At 45.8% G+C, this 17,364-nt stretch overlaps 2 protein-coding genes, 1 long non-coding RNA gene and 2 other non-coding genes across 9 annotated transcripts in view; 4 read left to right on the top strand and 1 right to left on the bottom strand.

Moving 5' to 3' along the window:
- The first annotated feature begins 616 nt into the window (after positions 1-616).
- On the top strand, positions 617-6,893 carry rbmx (RNA binding motif protein X-linked). 2 transcript variants are annotated; one of them, XM_088597228.1, is made up of 10 exons: positions 617-711; positions 1,416-1,543; positions 1,918-2,024; positions 2,678-2,843; positions 3,055-3,165; positions 3,452-3,569; positions 3,669-3,800; positions 3,906-3,997; positions 4,781-6,574; positions 6,718-6,893. In XM_088597228.1, the coding sequence occupies exons 2-9, from the start codon at positions 1,435-1,437 to the stop codon at positions 5,098-5,100; spliced, it is 1,155 nt and encodes a 384-aa protein (XP_088453354.1). In that variant the 5' UTR covers positions 617-711; positions 1,416-1,434; the 3' UTR covers positions 5,101-6,574; positions 6,718-6,893. The 2 variants fall into 2 exon arrangements, with proteins under 2 accessions (XP_088453354.1, XP_088453353.1); XM_088597227.1 differs by having other exon boundaries at positions 3,055-3,171.
- Positions 1,766-1,832, top strand: LOC148654048 (small nucleolar RNA SNORD61). The gene has a single exon (XR_015925004.1). It is a non-coding gene; the product is annotated as a small nucleolar RNA SNORD61 (small nucleolar RNA).
- Positions 2,905-2,977, top strand: LOC148654047 (small nucleolar RNA SNORD61). Its single transcript, XR_015925003.1, has one exon. It is a non-coding gene; the product is annotated as a small nucleolar RNA SNORD61 (small nucleolar RNA).
- Positions 6,894-7,832: 939 nt separating the features above from the next.
- Positions 7,833-17,364, top strand: part of arhgef6 (Rac/Cdc42 guanine nucleotide exchange factor 6) — a 38,633-nt gene continuing 29,101 nt past the window's right edge. The window contains exons 1-3 of one of the 4 annotated variants that reach the window (XM_088597223.1): positions 7,833-8,320; positions 12,107-12,190; positions 16,031-16,115. In XM_088597223.1, the coding sequence (XP_088453349.1) occupies positions 8,156-8,320; positions 12,107-12,190; positions 16,031-16,115 (334 nt within the window). In that variant the 5' untranslated portion in view covers positions 7,833-8,155. Of the gene's footprint in view, positions 8,321-11,906; positions 12,191-16,030; positions 16,116-17,364 lie in introns of those variants that run through there. The other 3 variants (XM_088597224.1, XM_088597222.1, XM_088597226.1) reach the window with 3 other exon arrangements.
- Positions 9,248-11,854, bottom strand: LOC148654045 (uncharacterized). The gene is made up of 2 exons (XR_015924925.1): positions 11,740-11,854; positions 9,248-10,864 (listed from the first exon to the last, which is right to left on the bottom strand). It is a non-coding gene; the product is annotated as an uncharacterized LOC148654045 (long non-coding RNA).

Raw genomic sequence — 17,364 nt, 5'->3', positions numbered from 1 at the left:
TAGGAAATACCACTTAACAATAAAAATCCAAAGATGTTATTTCCATCCTTTTTTGACCTGAGGTGTGGAGAGCACCATGAGTTTGACCTCTATACAAACAATTACAATGCATTAATTTTTGCTGCTTTCTTTTCTTAGACACAATGCATTAATATCTGTGGTAGTGATGTCATCTGGCCCCTGAAAGAACTACAGATATATTTTTGAGAAATCACATACTGATTCTTTGAACCAAATTAATCTGTTTTATACATTTAAAATAATACTTTATTCAATATTATTTTAAATACACAAATATGAAAGTTTTGAATCCCTATTGCTAAACGTTTGCTTTATTGCTTACCAATAAAAAGTTAAAGGCGGAGAATTGCATGCTCAGAGGTAAACTTACATGCTCACAAACCCCATAACCATTTTTCGATTAATCTAAGTGGTTACATGTAGTAGGCTTTACTGTGGACTCAAATCTATGAATGTTTGATGATATTATACACAATTCGACCGCAACAACATGGCCGCCTTGTTTCCGGTTTTCCTGTTGGGACAAGGGAAATCTAGAACATTATGGGATAGAGCGCCTTTGCTTTAAAAATTGATTACGTAATATCCGGGGCATGTAGCCTCGTTGTGATCATGAACACGTGATCACTATAAAGACCGGAGGCGCCTTTGTTTGGGTCTCTCATTTTCATTGGGCATTGTGCGTTATAGGTAGGTGGAGTGCTTTTTGCTACTGTATTAATGTCATTCTTTTTGGTTACTTGCAGTTCATGTACGACAGAGCGTATCGTGTTTTGTATTTTCCCCCCTCACACTAGATATTTACTGTACTTTTTATATACACGTATGATGGCCGCTTTTTCAACGCAGGTATGCGTCCCCGGGCAAATGAGGCGCCGAGACGCCATTTTATTCAGTTCTAAGCGTTGTTCGCTTGTTAAGGTACAATTTCGCATGACAGAAGTCGATGCGCGGTTTTTGAAACCCTGTCGTTTTAAGCGTTAGCAACACATGCAGAGCTACGTTAGCTTGTGTTCAGCGTGTTGAGCGGTTCAATCCGGTTCGGTTGGTCATTCATTTTAAATCCGCCATTTTGTTTTGCCAGACTTGTAGGCCCCGTCTACGAGGGTGAACCGGCCTGTGGTGCTATGACCCTTTGATTAAGAATAGCATTATTTAGATGTTATTCGTACTTTGATGGGGGGAAATATACGCGAAATTATTTACTTTGCACTGAGCCGCTCACCTTTACTCTCCCTGAGCGTGTGGCCCGGGCTCAGGAGTAGTTGGTTTGGCGTACCTGTCCGGGCTGTACGTGCGTGGTGTTGTGGTGTTATCCTGCCGTGCTTCTCCCTCGAATTTCACATCAGCCCAGTCATACGCACGTGTTTTTTTATTATTTTTTTTTTCTGGAGACTACAACCAGACGCAAATATGGCTGAGGCGGACCGTCCAGGGAAGCTCTTCATCGGTGGCCTGAATACCGAGACCAACGAGAAAGCCCTTGAACAGTACTTCAGCAAATACGGACGAATTGTGGAAGGTAATTCTGCCAGGTGTACCTGAATATATATGTATTTGACTTGAATTCTTCAGTATGATTTACGTTGAAGGATTATTTTAGGTATAGATATCGGTTTTTTAGCAGTTGGGGGAATGGATGGTCTTCAAACTGTAAAGATGTCGAAGTTAGTCACATGGCGTGATTGGTTTAAAAGCTAGACAACGCTGCTTTTTGATCATTTTCAGAGGTTTCGAGTTGCAGGCAATGATGAATCCTGAGTTTTTGAATAACGCTGAAAAAAACTTGTCCTCTAAGAAGTTCTGAGCTTGCTTGCGTGGGGATGTCTTGGCCTAGGAGCCCCTTGTAGCGGGCAGGGTGGTAAACTGCTTTTTTTTTCCCCCCTGTCACTGAAGTGCTCTTGATGAAGGATCGTGAAACAAACAAATCGAGGGGATTTGCGTTTGTGACGTTTGAGAGCCCGGCGGATGCGAAGGATGCTGCGAGGGAAATGAATGGAAAGGTAACCTGCCAGAGACTGGCCATCCTGAGTAATAACACCAGACAGTCGGGTGTTTTCCCTTTATTAAGTTGTGAATTCAGCCTTAGCACTTAGGGTGGGGAGTGTTTTACCCCAAGGGTTGAGAGGGGGTGACATTCTTCATATAGCTAGCAAAATTGGTTGACCTCAAAGCTGAGCTTGTTTAACTCCTCCCACCCACTTCATTCCAGTTTCCAACTGCTACTTTCAGTGAGGTGTTTTAGAGATTCCTGTAGTTAAGAAAGTGTCTACCATGAAATCCTTGGTTCTCTGTGCAGTACTTATTTATGCATTTAACATACCCGTTTCCTGGGCGAAGCTGCTGGCTTATGTGTCATGGCAGTGTAATATGGTCGGACTGAGATGTGTGTAATGTATTGTTACATGTCAAGGGCTGTTTTGCATTTATTTTGTAATTTCCACCCATTCGAGTGGACTAAAGTTTTATTTTCTTGTATAATCGGGTTTAAACGGATGCCCTGGATGATGTCAAGGGAACAGCTTAATGACATCCCGGGATCTGTTAGATGGTATCTACTGGAGGGGCTGATGCTGGTCTCCCCCGGCCTAACCCGGTTTGTGATTGCACTTCTCTTTTGAGCAGTGTTAAAGTGACCCTTGTCTTCCACCCACAGTCCCTTGATGGCAAGCCGATTAAAGTAGAGCAAGCCACCAAACCGTCCTTTGAGTCCGGGGGCCGGCGCGGCCCCCCGTCCCTCCACCCTAGGAGCCGCGGCCCGCCCAGGGGCCCCAGGGGATCCAGGGGCGGCCCCAGCGGAATGCGAGGCCCACCAACTCGAGGTACCTTGCGCCCCTTGGTCTGGGGGTGGGGAGGGGGGGCTGCATTTAAGTTCCCGTGTAGGCTGTGATGGAACAATTGACTTTGATCAAATGAGCTGAAACAACTTGTTTGTCCTCTAAGAAGTTCTGAGCTTACAGGGCATGGTGGCTGGGGGGGGCAGGATGTGGTTTTGGGGGTGTTGCCTTAACTGAAAGAACTAAGAGTTTTTAGATCCCTTTTTTAAGGGGATTTCATCCAGAGGCCCGCCGCCTATGAAGAGAGGACCCCCCCTGCGCAACGGGGGACCCCCACCGAAGAGATCCGCGCCGTCGGGACCAATGGGTTGGTGTGAGTTTGTTTTTGTGATGGAGGGTCATACGGGGTCTTGAACTGGTCCGCTGCTTTTGACAGGATCCGGTGGGTTGCGCGTGCTTGGCCGTGTGCGTGTCGGAACGCTACTTCTTCCTAAAGTGACGGCGCGTGCAAGACATGAAAACAGCATTGATCTTGGGAAGCCTTGTTCCAGGTGTAGTCGGTATTTGTGGCAAAGGGCAGACCGTGCTGGGGTTTATGTAATCTCTGACCCCTTGGATCATTACCGATTGGTGTAATCTTTTTTTCCCTTCAGCTCCCATGTCTCGGGAAAGAGACCCCTATGGCCCACCACCACCTCGCAGAGATGCCATGCTTTCCAGGAGAGATGATTATCCTTCTCCAAGGGATGATCATTACAGCACTAAAGACAGGTAAAGCTAGAAGATGCCTAGATTACACTCGGATGTTTGTGTGTGAGCTCAATTTTGTGGCTGGTTTTTACTAACGTTGTGTGCTCTTTTTCCCTCTAGCTATTCCAGTCGGGATTACATTAGTTCCAGGGATACGAGAGATTATGCTCCGCCCCCAAGGGATTATGCGTATCGGGAATATCCGCACTCCAGCTCCCGTGATGAGTATGGGTCGATGTCACGTGGCTACAGGTAATTGTTGCTTCAGCGTGGTTGTCAAGATTTCGTATGTGCTAAGGTTTCTGGCTTTCAGATAGACAAGTGCACTTTGAACTGACCAGTCTCTGTGTTTTAAAGTGACCGTGACAGCTATGGTGGAGGACGTGAACCCAGGGGTTACCTAGATCGCCCAAGTGCTGGTTCCTACAGAGATCCTTATGATGGTTACGGTAAGACTATGTACTTTGTGGTGTCTAGGTACGCTGTCCTAGTAGGGAAGACGCCTGTTGTGCACGTTTAAGGTTCTTGTTGGCCTGGAGACAATGCGTCTGATGTCTCAAACTCCTCCAAGGGGAAAACCAGTGCAGAATGAATTGCAGACCCGAACAGAGCTCGATAAAGAGAGCCTCAGCAAATGCCCACTTCTACAAGGAACCTTGCACGGTGACCGATTTCTGGAAATGTAATTTATAAAGCGCCCAGTCCAAAAAAAAAAGCAACCTCAAGAAATAAAGCCAAAAAAAAGTTGTCAGTCTCCTACGCTAAATTAAAGCTGGAGTTCATCAGAGGAAATCCCAAGCCGCTGCTCAAGGAAAAAAAAAAGTACACTGGCATGTTGCAGGGGTTTCGTCATTGTTGCAGTTCCCCCCCACCCCGAAAATCCCTAATTTGGGTATCTTGGATACAGTATAGGCAATCTGTGCCCCCATCCACCTGCCCCAGTCCAAAGTCTTATTTGCAAGTCAAAACAAAGCTATAGCTTTACCTTGGGGAGAGACAAGTGTTTAAAGTTTTGAGAAGTACACATTCCTTTCACGTTAAACGAAAGGTCCGTTTTTAAAAGGAAAAAACAAGTTAAAATCAACTTGGTCCAGAATGGAGGTGTTAGGAAGGAGAAAACACACACACAAAAAAAAACCCCACAACCAAAAAAAAAAACAAGACAAAAAAAAAACTTGCAGAAAATGTTTAAGTGATAAACTTGCCAATTACCTGACCCATTGACCCTGCAGGTAACTCGCGCAGCGCCCCGCCCTCAAGGGGGCCCCCACCCTCCTACGGTGGAAGTGGCGGAAGCAGTCGTTACGATGACTATGGCAGCAGTTCCAGGGACGGATATGGGAATCGCGACAGTTACCCCAGCAGCAGAAGCGACCCGTACTCCGCCAGCCGCGGAGAGCGACTTGGCAGGCAGGAGAGGGGGCCCGCGCCCCCGATTGAGAGAGGCTACCCTCCTCGGGAGACGTACAGCAGCTCGAGCCGCGGAGCGCCCAGGGGCGGCGGCCGGGGGGGGAGCCGTTCCGATAGAGGAATTGCCCGAAGCCGATACTAAAACGGACCACATGAATGACTTGCTTGTACAGGCCTACCGCTTTGCTCTCGGAGAGGAAAAAGAAAAATCAAAAATGGCGATTTGAACTTTGGTGGACAACAATAACGTTTATTTATTGTTGAGCTTTTTTTCTCCTCTCCCCTTCACTACCATAACTGTTCCGTTTGAGAAGAGTAAAGTGAAATGTTTAAATGAGTTTTATTTTATTTTTTCCCCCCCCCCACCCGCCCCTCTCCCCTTGATAGTGCAAGCCATTTTAAAAGTGATAAGTGTTCTGTTTTTGGTTTTTGTACACTAGTGCTGTTAAAACTTGCTGCAATTCCCTGGAATAACATGCCTTTTCATTTACTAATAAAGTTTTTATATCGACAATTGTGAGCGAAGCTCGTGGATGTTCCAAAGATCGATTAAGTGTATGCACAACTCTGCATTTGCCTTTCAAAGCTTTACTTCTGTTAAAGAAATTCCAACAGTCCGAAACCCAAAATACTGACCAAAATAAGAACTATTGGACCTTTTTACATATTAGCGAATGCTGTTTTCTAAAATTTTGCTCCTGCAGTTTCATTAGTGGCCCTGTGGTCTCATTGCAAAAAAAAAGGCAAATGTTACTGTTCCAAACTCTTTATCGGTGTAGTTTTCCTCAGTTTGAAAAGGATCCTTCACCATAATGAATAAACAATGGTGGCTTACTACGACCTTACCAAAGAGCCTGACAACCAAAACGCAACCGAATCTTTTCAACACTCAACAGATTTAAACAAGTTGCCTGTGACAACAGATGGTAAGCAAAGCAAACTTTTTCTTTCCCCCCTCGTCTAAATGAAGGGTTCAGTTCATTCACGTGAGTAGCCATCTCCGCAAAGGTTGGTGCTGTAAACTGCAACATCACTATTGAAAGTATCGCCTCAGCTCAACTCAAACCTTTGTAGGAAAAAATGCTGCAGAACGGCAAGCCCCGATACCCCAAGTCTTTTTAATTTAAAGACTAGTCCTTGAAAATGGTCATTGCAGAGCACCATATGAAATTTTTAACTGTATTTTCATCTTTTGGAATTTGCATTAAACCCTAAAGCCCAGAAAAGCTCAAAGGATTTGAGGCCTTTGTATAATGTAAAGGAGTCATTAGTTTTTGTAGTTTCTGCAAGTCTTCGTGCTTATAAATACAGAAATATCCATTTTGGGGAAAAAAGGAAATGAAACCTCTGATGGAATATCCTTACTTGGAACAAAACTGGAAATGATGGATCAAAAACAAATTGGATCGTAGCCTAAAACTGCTCAGAAGATGAGGACTTGAGCCTTTTTTTTTTCTTTTTTTTTAAATTTGCCCTACTTAATGTTATGCTGTCGTATTAATGTTGTCTTTTCATTACAGGATGAAAATTGCGGTTTGTGAATTAAGTGGAAAATTAAGTCATGGATTTCATTCATGAGTTGGGTGTTGGTCAGCAATGATCTCAAGAGTTGAAAGGTTAGTTTTCACAATCATTTTCTTAATTGGTGTTTGTGTACTGTTTTTAACCATTTACTTTAATAGACTTCAGAAAATTGTATGCAACAACTCCATGTAACTCGTTTTAATTCTGATTTCCAATCTTTGCTTGAAATTTACAGGTGACTGTTGGTTGATTACCAGACCTCTGTTGTGGTAATGGGACTGGCCTTGGGCAGCATCCTCAGAAGTTGAAGAGGAGTACTTGAGTTTTGGATAAGAGGGCAGTCTGGCTCTTATGTGATGGGGTGGGGTTTAAATCTGGGACTGTATTTCAATAAAAATTCACTGAAATTGACTTGTTTGCCTCAATGACTAAATTTACAATGGAACTAAAGGGTTTCTTGATTAGAGATTAAAATACAAGAATGTCTTTTGGTAAAGGGTTAGAATGCAGGATCTTCTCACAATGGGATAAATGGAAGGGAGTCTGTTAAGCTGGTATTTTAAATGCTTTTCATCCCAGAATGCTTCACATACAGGAAGTGAGCAACTGAAATGCAGCACACAAACACCTGCATCATGTCACTAGTTGCACTGCACAGCAGATCATGTCGAGTGGAAAAACATCCTTCACCAGTGAAGGAGGAACTTAAGGGAGGTGCAAACTGGGATTTCATTGGGGCACCATGTCTTATACCCCTACTTGTGCAAATGGTGCCATGGTTTCTCAACTTCAAGGCCCAGGTATAATGCTCTTGCAGTAGTTACTTAATGGTGGACTTGGCTGAAGGCAAATAAGGTGGCCTTATGTAAGGCAACCTTACATTACTTATGCAACAAATAAAGTTTAGCCTATTTTCATGTTGATTAAAGGCAGTTTTTTTAAATCATCCTTTTTTTCTTGCACAGCCTTTTTATGATGGCATGATCCACCCCCCCCCACCTACTGTCACACAGATACAGTGCATAATCAACCACATTTGTTTATTCATGTTGCATTGCGTGATTTAGTTAAGTTAAATGATTACAGCTTTATTTTAAGGGTTTGCTTTTTCTTGCCTTTCCATTTTTTTCTATCTTGGCACGTAACTTTAGTCTACTCGCTGAGCGTTTGAGGAGCTTGGATTCACAGAGCCCTTTTACGGTCGTTCCCAGATCGCATCAGGTTATTTTTAGGCTAAGAAGCGGATGCTGCTCCCGATTTTCCCTTTGCCAAAGGAAGCAAAAAAAAAAATCGACTTTCAAGTAGCGATGTGATGAATTGAATGTGCAAGGATTGCACAGAGTGAAACCACTGCATCGTTTGCAGAAACGTGATAGGCTCGGGAAGTGGCACGCTCGCAAACGCTGCGAGGCGTCTGTAAAGAAACAAGGGAAGTTAAGTTCCCGTAGGAAAAATAATTTCCTGGCGACGGATTTCCCTCCCAGAGCCCAGACATAACGGGGGGACGAGCGATGGCTACAATGCAGCGGTAGTGCGCTCGGCGCTGCGATTTCAAGACGACAAAAGCAGAAGTGGATGATGATATCGCGGATGTGGGTTATATCTTGAGAACAAGCAGGGGCCGCTCTCGATACAGACTGCGGGGCGACTGCACATCCAGCCCTGGCGTGGCGATGAACCCAGAAGAGCAGACGGTGACCTGGCTCATCTCTTTGGGGGTGCTGAATTCGCCGAAGAAGAACATCGCGGACCCGGAGGAATTTCTGAAGGCGTCTTTGAGAGATGGGGCGGTTCTCTGCAGGCTCATGGAGAGGCTCCTGCCGGGCTCTGTGCAGAAGGTAATAATAAACCCAGCGGCGAGCGCGTCACGATTGCCCTCCTCGCTCGCACGGCGGGATGGCGGGATCATCCGCACGCCCGAGGAGTGCATTGCGCATCCTAGCTTCAATTCTTGCACGGCCGTTTCGCTGGTCGCAGGTTAACTCCCCCCCAAAAAACATGTTAAAAGTACGAAGACAGAGGTGCGCATCATGGCAGGAAGTTTGCCAGGCAAGCCGTGTCAAAGCATCATCGCGCTTTTTGACAATGATAAATAAATAAATATATATATATAGGGCTCTTGAGCTCAACAAATCTTTTCATTGCGCTTTAATATATAGTGTTAATGTGTATAATGATAACGTTGTTCTATCGTGCAGCTAAAAAAAAAAATCCGAAGCTTCAGTTTCCCTACTTCCTGTAACTAGTCGACGGATTTTCCGCATTCAAAATGAACTATAGCATCTTGCGGTTGAATTCTGCGCCTACAGTTCTGTTTTCTACAACTAGATATAATATAAAATATTACCGCTCAGTCGCATCTCTGATATAAAAAGTCCTGACATGTTTTAAATACACGTGCCTCTCCGCAGCCCGATATCTGCACTCCTAGACTTTGTATTTCTCCTCGGCGGCTATTCCTAGTGCATATGGCATTCATCTTGTGAATTCCTTTTAAAATAAACCATCCTTTGTTGTAAAATACTGGCTGTAATTCGGTCCAGATCAACAAGCCTTCTCTGTTCCCAGTTCACGCTTATCGAGAAAGCGTCGCTGGCGCGTACAAGGCCAGTGCTCCGTGTGGAGACGACAGAACGGGTTTCACTCGTTTGCGCTGCTGCAACTGTAGATTTTTTTTTTAAAAAAAGATTGAAAAACTATGACAAAAACTTTTAGGACACGAAACTAGCACACAGATTGAAACGGCGATCTTAATAGCCCATGGATTGATATATTGTGCTCCTGTGTTTTTTTTTGGAACCACTTTATTTACAATTCTCTACCTTGACACTGTCTCAAAGAAGAAGTGACACTTCAGGGTGACAGGGATATATATATATACAAAGTTTTCAGTTAGAGTAGTTCAGGTGGGCAGCTGGATCAGCATGCATAGGCTGCAAAGGAACAAGTGATAGGTTTATTCCATGGTGAAAGAGAAGGGAGGCAGAGAGGGCACTCAGGCGGTGCAAAATGGAGAGAGGTGTCAGTACCTGCCTGTGCATAGAGAAGATTACACGAAAAAAAAAGTCTGTCATTGAGAGAAGGGGGAAGGTGTGAACCACGTTTCTGGACAATTTTCGTTTCTGATGTCTTTTTGCTATGGGAGTTGTAAGTTAGTTTTTCAGCGTGGAGTTGCCCCTCATCCAGGAGAATCAGTCCCCAAATCAGTGTTGTACCGCCATGAGGGGGTACCAAGGCGTTCTGATGGTCAAACAGCAAATGGCAAGACAACATTACCTTCCCTGAAAGAAGGAAGCTGTGGATCTCTGTGGAAGGCAGCTGGGTGTGGGGGAGAGGCCGGCCTCTCTGACAGGAATGGGCTGGGTGAACGGACGTCGGCCATGTGCTTTTGCAGCCCCTCAGAGACAATGGAAATACCTGGGGAAGCTGAAGGCACAACCGGCCAATGTGGACCACAGATGTACAGGTTCTGGACAGGGGTTCGAAGCCATGTGCCGATCACTGGAGACCTGCATGTGAACCTTGTTGCAGGAGCCAGAAACTGCCCATCTTGGGACTCACGGACCTTGCATTCTTCCGAAGCCACAGGACACAGGGAATCTCCATCTCCAGATTCATAACCACCAATGATTTTTTGTTGTTGTTGTTGTTGTTGTAAAACTACACAAGTCAGATTCAGCAGCTGTTGAAGACTCGGCTAAAGGCTACAACTCCTGTCCCGCACAGGAAGCAGGCCGGCTCGCAGACGCGCCCCCTCCGAACGCACCCACCTCTGCGGTGCCGTACGGAGGAGTCAGCGCTGATCTGAGGAGCATACCAGTCCCTGTCAGCGCCAGACAGGTCACAGGACCAGAAGACTCAGGCCGACTAATGCCAGGCCGTCCTGCCCATCAGAGTGTCCCCCTCAGACACTGCCAGTCTTGTGCCACCTAATGGAATATCCTGGTCACAGCTGGCGAATCACAGTCTGTGGACCACAGGGCAGCGGCTCTGCCGAGACCAGCAGAGGGAGGCGATGAGGAGGGCGAGCTCTCGGTGCAGCCCGGAGCAGGAGAAGAGAGCCTCGTTGTTCTCGCTGAGGCGTCCTGGCCTGCAAAGCAGTTCTGTTGAGGAGATACGGCCCGAGCTGCCGGCTGGACACTTAGATTAGCGCGGGGCGACCTGACCCGAGTTCAGGGCCGCATGTGGGCCCAGGAGCGGCATCGGGGACCTCAGCAAAGCAGAAGAAAGTGTGCAGAACGAGAACTAGCTCCTTTTCTTACTCGTGGCTAATTGATCCAAGGGCCTGGATCAGCCGTTCCTTAAAACATGCGATGGTGTCGGCCTCAGCATCGCAACCGGGACAGCTGGTTCCACCCTCCCTGGCTGCTTTCAAAACACAGCTGGAACAGAAATGGGATCATTTAGCTACTAACTATAACAGGCCAGAGGAGGCCAATGGCCTTATGTTGTTAAGGTTTGCCATTGTAATCCCCAAGTAAACTGGAATGTGATATTTCTCCAGTTTTCTAGGGCTTTACCACAATTACACCAGTCATCGCTAACTTGACTAAATTTCTCCTTGATTTTATACAGTGGTTCGTCACAGGCTACAGATGAATCGAATGAATAATAATAACACCACCTCTCTCTGCTTTTACTGTGAACACGGCTTTACCGTGGTAAACAACAAAAGACTAACAGGGGTATAGACAACTGAGCTGTAACTGTTGCTTATTATCATAATTGCACATTACGGGGCTGATATGAGTCACCAGATCACATTTTCACTGGCCAGTCAGTGAACCCGTTTATTCAAGGTATCATTAGAAAGAAAACTACATTGTTCTTTGTTCTTCTCTATTTAGGGACTTGATAAGAGCAATGGGCCTTTGTACAGTTTGAATAGTATCTGTGTTAAGTGTCTGCGGTCATAAACACTTATGAAACTTACTAATGCTTCAAGAAATGTGTAAATGTTGCCTTTAAATGTCTTGCTTTCTGTGACGTCGAATCTTTAAAGCCTAAATAATTATGTATAGGTTTGTACAGCGATAACAGAGAAAATCGTTCCTCGTCGTGAAACTGCACCTTGTGTCTTTTTCCTTTATATGGCAAGAACGGTAATATATAAACACACTAGAGTACATCAACAAACATCAACAGCTGCATCTTACAAAAACAAAAAGGTCAGATGAGGTAAATAAAGGTAACAACTGCACAAAGGCACACCTTTCATATTCTGAGGTTTCGAAATAGGTCGGAGAGATTCCCTTACGTCTGTTTTAAACTGCTCAGCTGTGGGTCCCTTTCCCAGCGCCCCTCGGTGTTTTGTACACAGTGGCGACCCAGCGCAAACTGCGCCCCGCGAGCCGGCTAAGGGCTGTGTCGTCACTTCCTCTTTACGGCTGTCTTCCTGGTGACAGCTCCCCAGTGTGAGGGAGGCAGGCAGAGGGGGATCGATCGGCGCTCGCTTGCCCCAACTGCGCGGAAACTTAACACGCCTCCGTCCGGCTGCGGTGTAATGGACTCTTGCCTCCTGCCGTCGTGCTGTCGCGACCGGCTGCCGGGGGCCTTGCCAGTGACCTCTCACTGACTATACGGGTCGGCTAATGGTTTATTTTTTCGCAATTGCCGTTTTTTAGTACTGCCAGGAGCCGAGGACTGAAGCGGACTGCCTGGCCAACATCAGAGAGTTCTTAAAGGGATGTGCCTCGCTGAAGATTGAGGTACGTGGGGAGCAGAGGGGGGTGTCTTGCGTGTACACTGTAATGCATGACCCGGCTGAGCTGAGTATCTCTTCATAAACCCGCTCAGCTACCTTTAGGTGTTTTTCGTGTTTTGTGGAGGCTGCAGTGTAACTGTTGTTTGTAGGTGTGTGAAATGGTTAACCCAAAATGACGCGATCCCTGCCCCCCGTAACACACACACACACTCTGCGTTTCACCCTTGTCGTGTTTACAATTTTTGGACAGTATCCGAGTTAAGTTCAGGTGGCATTTCCCGAACTGGGCGAATAGTTAAACGCTACCGCGACGTTGCAAGTCAGAGGTGGCGTGTGCCGTTTCTTTTTCTGGGGGGATACTAAGCGTATATTTTGTAAGGTCTCTTTAATGCTGTTTAATTCATGAGACACTAATTGCATGCGAACCCCCCCGAGGGTATCTGGCAAGTAGTGTTGCTCGGAAAGATCGGCATCACGTTATTTGAATAACTCCGTACAACTGCATTAAGTCCTGCTGCAGTTAAAAAAAACAGCTACGGCAACGCCGGAATGGAAGTGACTGTTATCGCCTTCTCGTTTCTTCCTTGTGTTTTTATGTACCACGGTGATTAAATTCAAGCTCAGAAATAGCTCCGATTGGTATATTTATAGCAATTTGAGAACCTTCATTTGAGTTCTCAGTTGTGCTTTTTTCCCCCCAAAGGGTTTATTCTTCTTGCTGAATGGGTGCAACTCGGTTTGCTTTTTCGTGTCGGTGGGGAACATGGTATTTTGTCCGGTGCTATTTGCATACTCAACAGGTGCAGTGTTTTTGATCAGATAGAAACCCCATTTTTTTTGCTGAAAGCAAGCCCTGGAAGTAACATTGTTATTGTCTGAGAGGAAAACAAACTTACTGTGACTAGTGACTGGATCACCTGTGGGGGGGGGATGCTTGAAAAGCTAACATCTCAATTTCTGTGCAGAATTCATTGTTTAGAGAGCAGTGGACATTTAGGGTTTTCTCCTCCACCCTGTGCTCTGACATCAGTGCTGCCCTTTGGAAGGCTTTTGTATATCTGTAATTTAAGACTGCATAATGACAGTCTCTGTCATACACAAAATAAAACTAAGTTTTTTTTAAAATAAAAAATAAAACAAAGTAAACCATGCCAGTGAAACATCTTAGCCTTAGTACTCCTCAGTGGTGAGGAAAACAGAAAAGGCGTTAGCTAGGACTGAGGGCACATTTTCCCAGCAGGCCCTTGAGTGTCCGTCATGGGTACGTGTGATTTATTTATAATAAGGGTTTCTCTGCTAGTGGGATCTAAGCATTAGAGCTGTACTGCTTTGATGCCGTACAAGGACAAATGTTTTTCTTTTCAAAATCTTACAAAACAGCACACACACAGTGTGCTCTTGAAATTCCATGAAAGTTCTGCAGTCACCCCAGGGCGGCTCTGAACTCGTCCTTTGATCTGCAAGAGATGTTTGCCAGCCCCATGGCCTAGTTTCTTGTCGTCTTGTTAAGGACGGGGGGGAAAAAGAAGTCCATCTGAGAAACAAAAGGATTGTTTGTTATCTCTCAGCGCGCCACATCTTCATTCTCTTGTCAGCCGAGGGCTGGGAGATTTGGAAGCTCTGCTATGTCGATGGATGTTTCCATTGCATCGGAGCTCAGTGACCTTGCTAATCAATCTCTGATCTGCTCTTTTAGATCTTCCCCAAGGGTGTCGTGCTATTGGGATATCATTTTGTTCTGTATTTCGTGTCAGAGTTGGGACTGTCTGTGTCCCAAGATACAGTTACTAGCAGGAGGTTGTTGAACTATTAAGCTTTAGTGGGACACACCTTGTGGCGATGAAGAGCTGGTGAATTCACTTGTCCCAGCCCTGGTGTGTTAAGGTTTCTACTTGTTTTTCTTATCGCCCCACATGTGACTCATGAAGTGCTGTCCAGAAACACGCTGTAACCCAGCACAAACACCTGGAGTCTGGTGTCTGCCCTGGGCCCCTGCCTATAATGTGAGCAATGTCAATGTGCTCAATGACCAGAGCAAAGACTTTTGGGATATGGGGTCCATAAACATGCTTTTCAGATTGCGTTTTGCCACAGGTTTTTTTGTTTGCAATATCGGAGTCATCTTTCTCTTTTTGGAAGGGGATCAAAGGGAGACATTTGCTTTTCTAATGAGGGCTTGCATAAGAGCAGGCATTCACGGTGATTGTAGCCAGAAAAACAAAACACCCTTTTTGCTGCAAAATCACGTCTCCTCAAAATCAGCCGCCAGCCGAGATCCGTTGGAAACCGTGAAAGCAATGAAAGAGCTCTGCTTGATGTCTTCATCAGGGGAGTGATGTGTTCTTTCCCTCAGCAACTCCCTTTATCCGAAGATTTAAATCATGGTGTGTATATTTTTGGAACACCTTTAATTTTGCGAAAGAAATTGTTGCTGGGTTAATTTTGGAATAATTAGTGCATTTAGTGCTGCACCGCATGTGTGTGGGCTCCGTGTCTTTTATAAACATGACCAATCCCGTGCTTTCCTCTGGTCTCTACAGTTTATATGGACCTATATTTAACTTAATCTAAAGGAGCAAGGCATGCTGGCTTATTTTGTGAGCAGCCAGGGTAGCTGTTTAGCTTTCACTTCTGCAGGGAAGTTGAGAAAAGAGGAAGGAGCCGAGTATGGGAACCGCAGGGCCCATCTGCAGAGTGCGTCCTCAGCAAGCTCGTGTTTGCTTGAGCTGCAGGATCGAAAAGAAATGGCCCCCGCAAGGAGAAAAAGAGATTCGAAAGACTTTTTATGACTTTTTATGGTTTTAACGGGAGGGAGCAGCACAAGCTTTTCCCTTTTTTTTTGCGCTGGGGTTCGTGCTAAACCTGTTGAGGAGCCCGGGGGGGGGAGGCATGGAGATCAGAGAGCAGACCTCGGCCTGTTTGGCTGGCGAAGGGAACGAAAGAAAGTTCAGAAAGACAAGCCCTTATGAATAAATGGGGGCCTCACTTGACAGCGTCTTGTTGCCCTGAAAGCTCTTGGTGGGCCGGCAGCAGTTGGAACGCCTGCTGCAGGGATGCTGGGAGACGGGGCTGTTTCAGATGGGCTCATCCAGCTGTTTCTTGAAAGAAGACAGGGTTTCAGCTTCAACCTTGTGGCTGGGTAGGCAGTTCCATACTCCCACAACCCTCTGTGTAAAGGACTGATGGGGTCCTTGCTCCCCAGCCTTTCCTGTGGGCTCACGTCTTGAATCAGTCTTGTTGTGAAGTTCACACAGACCCACAGGACCTGCGACTGACACCTGCAGTTGCCACATCGTCTGTTGTTTCAATCATTATTTTATGCTCCCTTTTGTTTGCGCAATGGATGTCTTTACAGCTTAGTAATAGTTTTGAATGGATCGGCCGAATGAATTAATTATAACGGTAATATTAGGGGCCATTTGCCATGTGCTGCTGCAGATATGGAGGTCCCTTGGGAAGCAGGCATGTACTGTAAAATGTGAAACTCTACCTGTGACATGTAACCCAATACATTAGTGTTCTGTGCAGCCACACACTGGACTCTATTACATTGCGCGCTAAAGAGATTTATTCCAAGCACTATTTATTTATAAATATATTTATAATAATTTATAATAGAGATTTATTCCACGCACAGTGAACAATCGTTGACCTTGATTCTTCGAGGCTCCAGTTTTGTGCATTTGAGTGACGAACGTCCCATTCTGATCCTGATCCTTATCCTTCTAGTCATCGTAGTCCCACCCCAATCCACTTGTTTGTTTTAAGAGAAACACTTTAACGCATAGCACATACATTCTTTTCCCCCCAGTGAATTCTCAACCCTGACTCTTTTCGTTGTTAGGGCTTCGAACCAGAAAGCCTGTATGCGGGGGAGAACTTTGGCAAGGTGCTGAATGTGCTGCTGGCGGTCAACATTGCCACCCAAGGTAAGGCAAGACCTTCTCCAGAGATGTCCTTCTCCTGTCCTCGTGTCAGTGCGCTTTGATTTTTCTGTTGTAGTACAGCTGCCATTTACTCTGCAACTGGGGTCTCTGAAGAATTCTGGGCAAGAATAGTTTAGCCAGTAATATCAGTAACGTCAAACTATTGTGTGCAAAACTCTTTTGTTTCCTCTCCAGCTGCCCTTACTGACTAACATGGCCCATGAAACTGCTTCTTTAATTCTGCAGTCTGCGTAACTTAAGTGTCTGGAAAGTGCTTGTTTGGGCTGTATCCTAGTGCTCTGCAGACATCAGCCTCATGGCTTAAAAATAGCCACAATCTAGTTTCTGCGAGGCTCGAATGCAATGCGATTTTAGCTGGATTTGTCCCAGAGCTTTCATGAATCACAAAGGTGTCCTTTATAGGCTGCTTGTTCAAAGCAGCCTCTGCCAGTTTAAGGCTGCCTGCCAGTTTAAAAAAAAAAGCCAAATTCAGATTCTAAGTGAAAACCAAATCTGTTCTGTATTCTTTGCATGTGTTTGTAGAGTTTCCTCTGTTAGGGAAGCATGGCTCATATAGCACAGTTCACACTTTTTATTTTTGTGTGGGGCACAGTCAGGTGCAGCCAGGGGAAATATTTTGTCATAAAACATTCAAAGAGGCAAAGGGGAGCACACTTTGTAATCCGCGTGGTCCAAGAGCCACGATCCAAGTAACAGGTTTAGCACAACCTGTTGGGCACAGATTGAATTCTCCTGTGTAAAAGATTTTGATTGTAAGTCACATTTCATCCAATAGTCCACATATCGTTCAGAGGACGTAGAAGAAATCGCTCTGCTGCAGATCAACGCATTGTGTGTTTTCCGTGCCAAAACAATTGGATTTGACCAGGATTTCCCAAGTAAAGCTTCATAGTCGGATAATCACTGGTGGGCTTGGTTGGGCTTGAGTGGCACAGTGACGTCCTCAGCCTGGCGTGCACACACGTGACCCCTGACGCGTCCTGAATGCGTGTGGAACTGCAGCAAGAGCTGCCTCGCTCCTCCGGTCAGTGCAGAGGGGAATCTGCAGCGTGGAAACATCGCTGGAGCCCCTTATCCCTGGTGTACGGGTCCGAAGGCCGGAGGACAAGGATGAGCTGCTGAACAATTAGCAGTTCAGGGCAGAAGTGCGGCGAAGTGGTCAGGGTTCTGGACCTCTAGCTGGTGGGGGATGTGGGTTCAAGTCGCAGGCGAGGTGCTGCCGATGGAGCCT

Source organism: Lepisosteus platostomus, chromosome 10 (genome assembly GCF_059453375.1).
Source record: "Lepisosteus platostomus isolate fLepPlt1 chromosome 10, fLepPlt1.hap1, whole genome shotgun sequence".
In the NCBI taxonomy this organism is placed as follows: Eukaryota; Metazoa; Chordata; class Actinopteri; order Semionotiformes; family Lepisosteidae; genus Lepisosteus; species Lepisosteus platostomus.
The sequence above is the reverse complement of the archived record's forward strand: the minus strand, read 5'-3'. Positions and strand labels throughout refer to the sequence as shown.

Excerpts from the sequence above, each read along its gene's own strand:
- rbmx (XM_088597227.1), top strand. The coding sequence starts at position 1,435 with ATGGCTGAGGCGGACCGTCCAGGGAAGCTCTTCATCGGTGGCCTGAAT. Across the intron at positions 3,172-3,451 it reads GTCGGGACCAATGGGTTGGT|CTCCCATGTCTCGGGAAAGA; the intron begins GTGAGTTTGTTT and ends TTTTCCCTTCAG. Across the intron at positions 3,570-3,668 it reads CATTACAGCACTAAAGACAG|CTATTCCAGTCGGGATTACA; the intron begins GTAAAGCTAGAA and ends TTTTCCCTCTAG.